We start from the raw sequence: 12,173 nt of genomic DNA on the forward strand, positions 1-12,173 counted from the left end.
TGTGCTTTTGTTTCAAATGTCCTGCTATTAATGAGACCATTTACAAAAACCATTCTGCAAGCTGATGAAACTACATATAAAACACTCTTTAAATCTGCATTAAATCACATTTAGCTCATCCTGTTGTGTTACTGACCAAACACTGCTAGTCTTGAACTGATGTAAATGAAAGCACTTACTGGGAGCGACTGTTGAGTTGCGTAATAAATTCTTCTTGAAAGATGTTAATGTTTCCTGGAGTTCCTGCTGACAGACGACAGAGACCCCGATGAAGCTGAGTTTCCAGCAGTCAGTCACAGCTCTGGCAGCGCTCAGGACAGCTGGAGAAAGACGTCTTTCACGAGTTACACAACCAACACATTCATGTGATCTACACTCAGATATGTGCTCAAGTTCACCGTTTACAGAACAGGGATATTACCATCATCTAAAACTAAAACCATTCAAAAATAAAAAATAAATCTCATTTGTTAAAGTGCTAAAAAAAAAAAAAATTACTTAAACATTAAAGCAAATAAAATTGAAATGTAAACTAATTATATTTCAGGTAGTTGCTAAGGCAACATTTCTCAATTTAAGTGAAATTTATTCAAATAATTTCTTGTAAAGTAATTTTTTTACATATAGTTTATAAGTAAAACAAACATAAAAAGATCTAATTCAAAATATTACAATATTTCAACAATATTAAAATGACATTTGAATGACGGCGTCGAATGGAAAACTATTGGGATACAAAACCAGATTTTTAGGGGAAGAATATGGTGTCAGATAAACAAATAAAAAGGCATGACTTATAGAGTGCATTTTTAATTAATTTTTATTACAAAAGTCCTCTTACAAAAGATGAATGAACATTCAACACTCAATGTTCGTAAACGGTAATAATCTAACAAAAACATCTGTAGGTGAATGAGGTTCTCTAGGCCTCTCCTTCCTCATCACTGTCGCCGCTGTCGCTGTCTCTGCCTGGGTGTTCAGGCATTTTAGTATGATCCTGCTCTTCCTCATCCTTCTGGTCCTCAGTCTTCGTCTGTTCCTCCTCTTTCTCAGCGGCCGTCGGCTGCTGCTCTTCACTCCGACTCTGAGTCTCAGGACCCTCTTCAACGGCCTCCATGGGCTCCTCTGAATTCAGCCGCTGACGAGGAGGATCCAGGAGCTGCTGCTGCTGCAGAAAGAGAAGCAGTAAATCAATCAGTATGTCGTGAATCAAACATAACGTGAGAATCAGACACTGCACCGTTTGAAAGAAAGGTTCCTTTGAGTTACAATGCATCTTCATTTTTCAGCATATCATTGTTAACTTGCAGTGCGCATCTGTAATATTTTGTCCTCTTAATAAAACATAATTCAATTTTAGTAGTTTGTTTTCCTCATTTACTGCTTTGAAACAACACCATCGTCTATATTAACATTCTAAACCCTAAAATTAGTGTATTTTGAAACAACCTTACAGTGCAATTAACAGAAAATGACAAATAAAAAGTTTATATAAACCACATATTTAAGCATAATCAATGACTATTTGTGTTATACATTTAATTGGTTAGAACAAAAACAGCAGATGGGCTGAATGAAAATGCAATTTCATTCTCTGGCAGTAAGAAATACAGCGGTTACCCCAGTCAGTTCTTTACACAAAGTTAGAAGCACTACTTTACTGGGCATCATACAGCACGCAAAATGCAGTTAAACCGTCTTTAAAGTCAGTTCCCTTCAGTTATGCATTACTGCATTTGCACAAATCATGTGAATGGAAATTCAATGTCAGAATGGCAAATAACTTGCTCTGCCTCTGACATGAGTTCCGTTAAAATCAAAACAAAATATTTACAACAATTTAATTTATAAACTGCCAACTGAAAATTGAGTTACACTGTACAAAAACTGACCCAAACCGGGCTCAAAACCCAAAAGGACCCATCAGGACCTTGCTTTGTTCATGGCAGAACATTTTACGGCATTGAGATTAAAACAGATAAAATCAAACATATAAAATCTAAAAAGACTGAATCACTCTGCAAAACACTGGATCATTTATGGTCATATACAAGAGAGTATGTGTCACCAATTTGTGCTCTATTCAAGGATCGTTCCTCACATGTGCATTATACGTCAGAAACGTCTCTGCAAACATGAGCACACTTACTTGTCTGTGCTGCTGCATGCTCTGAATCATGTGCATGTACATGTTGTAAACCAGGTTAGCCATCTCCGGCATGTCCTTGACCACCTGATCAGGCTGGGCGGATCGCTCCTCCGTCTGGATGGAGGGAGAGAGAGAGAGAGGCTTCAACACAGTTTTCCAGGAAATTAAAATGCTCTTTCGCTCGGTCACAAGACTCAAATTTAAAACAACGTGCCAACATATATGTTTTTTCCTGAGAGAGACAGAGAAAACTGACTGATATAATTCAAACCTAGTGATGATATAAAGATTAAATTCACAAAAACAGATGTCTCAAACACAAATAGCTTCAGCTACTCGTCTTATAAAGCTGCAGGAGACACTATGTCTTAGTTAGATGGCATCTATACAATACTATCGATACAGACATACTGTGAGCTTTGTAGTTGTTCATTGATTGTATGCGTTTTTGTTGAAGCTATCAGTACAGACTAGGGCTGTTATGATTCCTCGATTAAATCGGCAAAATACCGGGAGTGGCACATTCCACTAAAGACAATCCATGAAAAGCATTATTAGTCAATTTTCTAAGGCTGCACGAAATATTAAAACCATTTAAAAGTCATAATAAAGCATACTGCCATTGTGAATATATGTGCTGCAGGTTTATTATCAGCTATATTATTATTTTAGTATGCATTTTAACTGTTTAGTAAAAAAAAAAAAAACATATGATTATCATTGCCTTATTGCTATTGTATATGTATTTTAAGTCAATTATAAGTATAATTCGCTTAGGTCCATTTTCATTATCACAAAAAAAAAGATCAGATTAATTGATAAATCAGCAAAATAATAGAACAATTACATAAATAATCATTGCGACAGCCCTAGTATGGATTCTCAACTTAATTTTAAATCATTGTTTAACAGCTGAAATACTACATTACCCAGAATGCTGTACAGAAAAATCACAACAATCAGCAAGTCATGGTGAACAAACCTCAAAAGAGCTTTGTAAGGACCACAAACTCAAGCACCACAGATGACGCAATCGCTTCGCTATGCTGTCAAAATCCTTAAATATTTGTATATTTATGTATATTTAGCAGCAAACTTAAAATATAACTAGATGCAAAAAAAAAACTGGGTAGTTGAATATTTCTCGATCACTTTTTCCATTTCCAAAATAGACAGTCAACAAGGTACAACACCAGCAAATACTGGTAGGGCTTTTACGAGATGGAGAAATTTTGGATTTCAATCGATACGGTGAAGCTAAACTCAAGTTTTCACCACATATTAGCTCTTTATAGTCAAACCCCAGATAAAATAATAAGAATAAGAAGTGCAAGATGAGTGTAAGGGTGTTTGCAAAAGCTGTTTGAAAATATGCTTTTTTTTACATTTTTCTCTGGGAGGACTAATATACTCTACTGCAACTGATTGATTTTTGAAACGATTGCAAAAATCCCAATTTGTCCAGCAAGCCGAGAGCCCAGACACGAGGCGAGCCATCTTGAGAAGTGGCGTGCCGGCTGTACTCACAGAGCGATAGTATTCCTGGGGCCGGATGTGCAGCTGCAGAGGTCGGGCGGTCAGCTGGCTAAAGGCTGGCGTCAGCTCATAGCAGTTCTGGAAAAGAGACACTCGAGCAAATATGTAGAGGCCGAGCCTCGCACGAGACATAGCCACAACCAGACGCCGCACGTCTCTGATTAAAGAGGAAGGAGGGAGACAGAAAACATCAGTTACTTCCTAGAACATTGTTCACAATCAGATCAGTGGATCAGTGTTATTTTAACATAATTGTCGTTTTTATTAATATTTTGAATTTGATTTGACTTTTATATTGTGTGTTTACACTTTAAAGTTTGTCATTTTATCATTTTTGTTTTAACATGTCAATATAGAATTTATTATTATTATTTTGTTATCTTTATTTTAGTTTTATATATTGTAGTCCTTGAACTTTAACTAAGTGAACTAAGTTCTCACTGAACGATTTTAGCCCGATTTTTCATTCGCCGACAGGTTGATAAAATCGCAGACAAATGCCCGAAATCGAAAGGCAAATCGGTGCTCGTTCATGCGAGTGAATGATTAAAGACGCGATCTGAGGGAATCGCAGATGCGTCGCCGACGGCCGTAAAATATTTGGCATGCTAAATATCTGGAGCTGTTGGCGATTCACAAACCTGCTGTGTGAATGAGTTCTGACTGAAAAATACATCGGCGATGACCTACAGCCAATGAAAGAGCAAGATACAGGGCAGCGGGAAGTTTGGGGGGGACTTTTTTTTTTTTTTTTTTACAAAGCTAACCATTTACAAACAACATGCCTACATTTTTGCATTACAATACACAGAACAGGTAGGCTACATGAAGATGAAGAGGCTAGGGTTTTTCCTGTAAATAACATTCTTCTATAAAGGACAAAAGATTTATTGAATTTTTTTTTTATCACTTAGAGGGCTTTTATAGGCTATAAAAAATAAACTCATAAAATGCACAACAGTAGGCTACTTTTAGATTTGTGTATATAAAAATTTCCCAGCAGAAGTATTGTTAAATGTTTAAGTCATCTTTGTTAATTATTGTGTGTTCGGGGAGGACTTATAGACCATAATATCAGCTGATCTTGCGTTATTTCCTCATCACTTCTCGTGTGCTTTTGGCTGCATTAAATTCAAGGCATTAATGTTTGCCTACAGAACCACCTCTGACTCTGCACCCCTTTACCTAAATTCAGTTCTTCAGACTTATGTGCCTCTAGAAGCTTGCGTTCTGCATGTGAACGACGCATTATTGTTCATCCCAAAGAGGCACAAAATCACTTTCACAGACTTTTACATGAACTGTTCCCATCTGGTGGAATCACCTGCCCAACTCAATCCCAGCAGCTGAATCCTTACCCATCTTCAAGAAACGGCTAAAAACACATCTCTTCCATCTTTATTTGACCCTCTAACTCTAGCTCTCTCTATTCTAACTCTATTTTTATCTATCTGTCTTTTTATTAAAAAAAAACAAAAAAACAATTCAAACAATGCATATTTATTCTCTAACTGCTAGCTTTTCTTGTAAAACTAACACTAGCTTTATTTTTTCTATTCTATCTACTTGTTTCTTATAAAAAAAAAACAAAAAAAACACTAGGTTTCTTTTTTCTATATTCTATCTACTCGTTTTCTTTATAAAAATAAAAAGTGTGTGTACTGCGTTAGGCTAACCGAGACTTGTCATAGCACTTGCATGTTGTTGCACTTTTGTTGGTTTTGATTGCCTCCATTGTCCTCATTTGTAAGTCGCTTTGGATAAAAGCATCTGCTAAATGACTAAATAATAATTGTCCTATTGTAAAGTCATGCAGTGTGTAACCTCCTGTCGCCGATCCATCATGCAATGTGAACGCAGCAGCGACTGAATGCTGCCCCAGATAGTCGTGTAGTGTGAAAACAATGGTGATCCAATGACTTTGAAAATCGTGTGAACGAAAACGAGACATTTAAACTAGCCGAAATAAGAAAAAAAAAACATTCAATTTAACATTTTATTTCAGTTAATATTTAGATTTTAAAAAAGGTAACATTTTAGAAATTAATTTAATTTATGAATTATTTAATTGTTGTGTAGCTAATATTTTAAACAATAACTTTAAACATGCCTTAGTCGATTTAAAAAGTGATTTGTTTTGTTCATGGTTATTGAAGTTAAGTAAAACCATAAAAACATTTTCATAAACTAAAATTTTATGAAATAAAATAGTGATTCCCATCTCAATCTCATTTAGTTTAATTTATCAAAACTGAAATAAAAATGAATATTGACATTTAAAAACAACAAACTAATAAAAAGGACAAAAAATACAACAACATTACTATATAAAAAAAAGTATCTGAATGATAGCAAAATAACACTGATTCTGCTACATTTAACCACATTTTTAAACCAGAATTAGAAGGTTTTAAATAAGTCACATTTGTAATTTTAAAGTGATTTTCTAATAATTAAATATCCACAGGAAGCGCTCACCTCAAATGTCCTACGGCTCTGGTGCGGACCAGCGAGAGGATGATGTAATCGTTCTGTTGACCCTGGAACCTGTCCACTGTGGTCACCTACAAGACAAAGGCCAGTCTGTTATACAAGCAACTCAGTGGCTCTTTCCAGTTTAATGAGGGTTTATTTGAACTGAAGAGCATTCTCTGCATTGGTTTAGTATTAGTTAGATTTGGACACTACTGTCTGATCAGATGTAGACTTCTGAAGTTATGGACTGTCACCTCATCTTGTTGAAGGCATGATGAACGAAACTCTCATTCACATCTGAGTGTCAAAGGAGAGATCGTGTGCATCTCAGAGTGTGATCAAGTCAACAGGACTCTTCCTTTAGCTCAGAAACTCAAACTCTGACTAAATCATCACATATCATCAACCCCATGACGAGAAAAATCACTCAAACTCAGCAACATTTCAAGCACTAGTCAGATAAGTTCTTTCATTTCATATATTCACTCGTATCTTCAAGTACTAAAATCTTTCTTTAAATCACAGCGCTTTTGGGCCTCTTCAGCTGAAACTGGATCTGTGGATAACGTCCTACATCAGGGGTTCTCAACCCTGGTCCTGGAGGGCCACTGTCCTGCAGAGTTTGCTCCAACCTTGATCAAACTCACCTGCTTGTAGCTTACTAGTAATCCTGAACAACTTAATTAGCTGGCTCAGGTGTGTTTGATTAGGCTTGGAGCTAAGATTTGCAGGACAGTGGCCCTCGAGGACCAGGATTGAGAACGCCTGTTCTACATGAACACTTTTCTACTTGGAAATCAGTGACAGCAATAATGTCAAGATGGAAGGAAGTTAATATTTGATTTTCTCCATTTGATTCGACTATTTAAAACAAACAAGACTAATGCTAAATGGTGTAATATTGTACAATTTTGAGACGATACCATGACTAGGAATGGAAAGTGAGCTGCTGTCTTTATTCAGAGGGCTAGCGATATAAAGTGCATTTACATTTAGTCATTAATCAGACACTTTTATTCAAAGCGACTTCCAAATGAGGACAATAGAAAAATACGTAGCCTAAAGGTCATTGTACACTGAGTCCGAAATTTTCGCATGCGCTTTTCTGTTTTCCCCATCCTTTCCTATCAAAATGCATGCTACGGATGCGAAAAACGCAGAAAATCAAACCTGATCCAAATTTTTTTGGATGGACGAAAGTTTCGGAGGCAGTGTGCAAACGTGACTGTATTTATTTTTTAACGTGCAAATATTTCGGACTCAGTGTGCAGTGACTTTAAGTGCTGTAACAAGTCTTGGTTAGTCTAACGCAGTACACATAGCAAGGTTTTTTTATATAAAATAAAAGGAAAACAAGTAGATATAATAGAAAAATAATAGGGAACGCCAGTTTTAGAGGGTAATTTTTTTAAATAAAATAAGTCAAAAGAATAGAAACAGAATAGAGAACGCTAGTGTTAGAGGGTCATTGGTATTATAAATAAAAAGGAAAACAAGTAGATAGAATAGAATAAGAATAGGAACGCCAGTGTTAGAGGTGTGTTTAAAAATAAAAATAAGTGTTTAAAATAAAAATAAGTCAAAAGAATAGAAAATGTTAGTTTTAGAGGTATTTTTCTTTTTAAAGAAAACAAGTAGTTAGAACAGAAATAGAATGGAGTGCAAGTGAAAGAGGGTCAAGTGCTTTTTTTTTTTTTTAAGAAAACAAATAGATCAAATATAATTAGTGCTAGAGTTAGAGGGTCAAATAAAGATGGAAGAGTGTTTTTTAGCCGATTCTTGAAGATGGCTAAGGACTCATCTGCTCGGATTGATTTGGGAGGTCATTCCAAAAAGTAGACGCAATGTTTGTCCAAAATTACTGAAGGGAAACATACACGGGTAAACAGAGCATAAGCTTGCAAAAAAACAAAACATTTGCTTAAATAGCTAGACAGAACCAATTAACAGCAACATCTGCTAGTCACTGAAGTATTGGCTTGTCAAGCACTGAAAACATGTTGAAATGTGTCAGACCTACACTGTGCATTTGGTTAAAACTGAACACAAAGCCTGATTTTGTGCAGCACAGAAAGCAGTTGTAAAGCACAGTATTCCTGACTGTTTCAGCTCATATGACTATGTTCACAGCCACTCCACAGAATTCTCCCCAAAACCAGCCCAGCAGTCCGTCTGGATCTGCTCATGACATTACAGCAGAACGCAGAGACAGCCTAGCGTTTGATTTCCTGTGGCCGCGTGTTAACACAGGCTGGTGTCTCATTATCATTCTGCTCTTCCTCGGTCTCGGTGGCTGGATCTCTGCCTCTCAGCAGATGGTGTCCGATGTGAAATTCATCAGCGAGTCTCGAGGAGTGCGGACACGTGCTCTGCTCAATACATGACCTGCATACTCAAGCGAGACTGGCCCATTTCTGTAATGAAGAAATGTTAAATGCTAACAAGGGACTGAGCCTAACTCATCTTCAGCAGAGCAACCAGTTTAACCCTGCAAAGGAAAACGAGTCTGATACAGGCCTTATACACTATGCTATTAGAATTAATCAGCTGCATTCTTTAGGAGAGACTGACACTGATTTATCAAAATACCTTTCATATCTTAAAGTTCAGCCAAAAATTACAATTGTCATTCACTCATGTTACTTCAAACCTGTATGATTTTCATTCTTCTGTTGAACACAAAGGAAGATCATTTAAAGTATGCTGGCTACCAAAAAGTTGCGTTTAGCCTGTATATGTATGTATGTATGTATGTATATATATATATATATATATATATATATATATAAGATTTTATGAAATTCTACTCACCCTTATTTGTTATAACTAGTGGTGCACAAAGCAGACAAATCACATAAAAATACAAAAACACAAATACCTTCAAAGATATTGAAAACATTGGATATGTATTGATCTGCCCTTTTTACAGCAGGTTTATTTCACAAATAACTGACAGTCAAGACCTAAATATGATTTTCATTTACAATAATTAATACTAAACTCTGCACTATAAACTTTTCACGCCATCAGCTCTTGGTTGATTTCGAGTCGGTCATGAACGATTCACTGAACTCACTCTGATCAGATTGAATCAGCGAGCTGTTGACTAGAGAACAGCTGCAATCGAAACGGTCTAATTCACGAATGAATCATGAATCATGCGATTCAACAGGTTTACTGAAAATAATGAGCTGGTTCATGATCTCGACATCACTAAAGCTTCTCAGAGTTGATTTCTTCACGATACTGACATGCTGTGGAGTCAAAAGTGCAACAAAGTAAAAGTTTACCAAAATAAAAACACTGATAAAGTACAGATATTTGACAAATGTACTCACGTAAAAATACCACTGGTCACTACAAACTCGTGACTTTTTTTTAATCAATTGAAAACATAAGGAGATGTTAGGAGACCTACGATACCAGGCTCAAACAAATTAATCATATGACCTCTGAAATTGATCATGGACAAATTTTATGGCCCCATTAACTTCCACTGTATGAAGAGCAGCTCAGCACTGTTAAATTTTCTCATTTGTGTTCCACAAAGTAAATGATGACTCCAGTCTCTTCCAGTGAACCACAGAGAATTGTCTTCATTACGTCTCCTAGAGGCAATAAGATAGTTGTTCTGCAGTCTTGAATGCTCATAAACTAAATGTCTGTGCAAACAGCAGTCGTCTATTTGGTTTATACTCAGTCATGACTCTAATGAAATGGCTAACAGAAGCCACCGCGGGATCAATTTGCACTGTTGTACAATTCTGACAGAATGTTAGCAGCCAGTAGGACCTTTACACGCTTTAGTGAGTCCGTCTGCAAATCACCCTCAACAACAAGCTCCAGCAAACCTGTCCACTGCTGCAAGAGAGGCAAAACAGTGAACGCTGGGCAGAAGAAAACAAGCACAGGACAAGCTGTTCACACACATTAATGCAGTTCACTCGGCCATGCACAGAGACACACATCAGCATCGAGGGTCTGAGGGTTAAACTGAAGATAAAGCTTGAAATCATCGTTTCAGCTGCTCTTACTTTATTGGGCTGTTGGAAGAAGGAGTTGCCGGCACATCTCTGGTTGATGACGTCTCGTATCAGGTGTTTCTGGCCGTTGTAGGTGGTCAGTATGCTGATGCGTTCAGCAGGATATCCCAGCAGACGCATGTACATGTACAGCGCCACCGCATACTCGGCCTCCGCCAGATTCTGCAAACACACACATACACAGGTCACATGCACTCAGCATCTCTCACCAGACCATGTCACTGCTGACAATTTTTACAATATTACAAAAATCAAAGTGTTTTTTTGTTTAGAGCTCAAGAGAAATCAAACAGAAAGCAAGTGAAGAACGAAAGATCATTAAACAGACTAGACTGACTGATCTTAGTTAACGTTACTGATTATCAGAGTAAGCTGCTTCAGGAATCCCATGCACTTTTACAGGACAGCACATCAATATTGCAACTACCAGCTGATGTTTTGATTTAACTGCAGTATAAAGAGAATGTAATAAGGACATTTACATAAACAGCTGTATTTGAATTAGCACCTGAAACCATGCGCGTTCAGCATATGTGCGTTTAGTATTGCTCTAATAAATGTTCAGATGTGAATTCTGAACAGGTTTATAATGTAATAATGAAACACTGAACTCTTTTTTGTTTAAAAACCTTTAAAAAACACTATACAAAGCTTAACAGATCATGTGCTTTAAATAGTTCATTGCTGCCATGCAGCATATTTTCATCCCATCAGATGTAAAAAAAAACAAAAAAACTAAAACAAATTAGTATTAGATTACATATTAGCTTTCCTTTACCACAATATCACACTTAAAGGAAAATAAGTGAAGTTGATGTCCTGATGTAAGATTTAGCGCTTTATTTTCAAAAAAACTCTTACAATTGCAATAAAACCGTTACTTAGTTTAGAAAAATTTTACTACAGGAATAATAAAACTGGAAAAGCCAAACAGGAACATGCAAGTCTAATTTCTAACTACTTTCCAATTTGACTAAATCTTTGATCATTATGCAATACCATACCAGTGTTTGATGGTGTAATGCTTTATATAAAAGCATGCATTTAAAGTGTCAATCTTTACCAATTGTGAAGTATAACAAATAATCTAAAACAATTAAGCAAAACTAAATTTAACTCTTCTCTTGACCTAATTTAAAAAAAAGGCTAAACCTGTGGGTTGAATTTGTAGGTGGAACAGCTCTGAACTTAAACTATCTAACAGAGCACTGCTGACATGGCAACAGCTCCAGTAGGACACTAATAAGGGTACAAACCTACTAATAAGAGACGTTTCTTCAGCGGCTGCAAGCACTGACTGCGCAAACAATGTCCTTCCTATTGCTCTGTGAGAGGCTAATTCATACGGACCATTAGAGCCACGTGTGTGTGTGTGTGTGTGTGTGTGTTGGCATGGATACTGTAATGAGGACAATTCCCTCCAGGACCCCAGTAAACAGTAGCGGGGCTCATGTGACTTACACACCGAATGCCGTACGCTCATCACTTACGAACAATGCCGAGTTTCAGGAGCTTCAACACAAACCTGCCAGGACTCTCAAAAATCCACGTCATGATCGTCTTTCCTCAACTTAACATAAGAGGATGTTACTTTTTTGGTTTATGAGGATCATATTGAAAAATTAAATCTTTGCAATTTTACCATTATATAAAGATTTAGTTTTTCATTCTTTTGTTCCAGATCCAAACTGTCAATTGCAGACTAAGGAAATCCATCATAACAATATTATTAACCAGAGAATTAACAAAGAGTGAAATATTTATGGTGTGATTTCAATTGTACTGTATATACATATTATGAGAAATAACAAGTGATGCACTAAAATGTTTTTTGTTTTATTTTACTTTTCCATTTAGGCCAAAAACAAACAAACTAAATCAAATGATTAAAGTGAATAATTAATAATCAAAATATTTAACTAAATTATTAAATAAAAAAAAAATGTATAACACTCAAATAAAAACTGGGT

General features: G+C 36.3%; 1 protein-coding gene across 2 annotated transcripts in view; it reads right to left on the minus strand.

Moving 5' to 3' along the window:
• Window positions 1-797: 797 nt before the first annotated feature.
• LOC306886563 (RNA helicase aquarius-like) overlaps window positions 798-12,173 on the minus strand; it is a 56,106-nt gene continuing 44,730 nt past the window's right edge. Inside the window, exons 31-35 of one of the 2 annotated variants that reach the window (XM_079443754.1) lie at window positions 10,195-10,365; window positions 6,164-6,249; window positions 3,677-3,842; window positions 2,150-2,263; window positions 798-1,168 (exon numbers count right to left, since the gene is read on the minus strand). In XM_079443754.1, coding sequence (XP_079299880.1) covers window positions 923-1,168; window positions 2,150-2,263; window positions 3,677-3,842; window positions 6,164-6,249; window positions 10,195-10,365 — 783 coding nt within the window. In that variant the 3' untranslated portion in view covers window positions 798-922. The remainder of the gene's footprint in view (window positions 1,169-2,149; window positions 2,264-3,676; window positions 3,843-6,163; window positions 6,250-10,194; window positions 10,366-12,173) is intronic. The other variant, XM_079443755.1, reaches the window with a different exon arrangement.

This window comes from Barbus barbus, assembly GCF_936440315.1.
Source record: "Barbus barbus genome assembly, chromosome: 20".
NCBI lineage: Eukaryota > Metazoa > Chordata > Actinopteri > Cypriniformes > Cyprinidae > Barbus > Barbus barbus.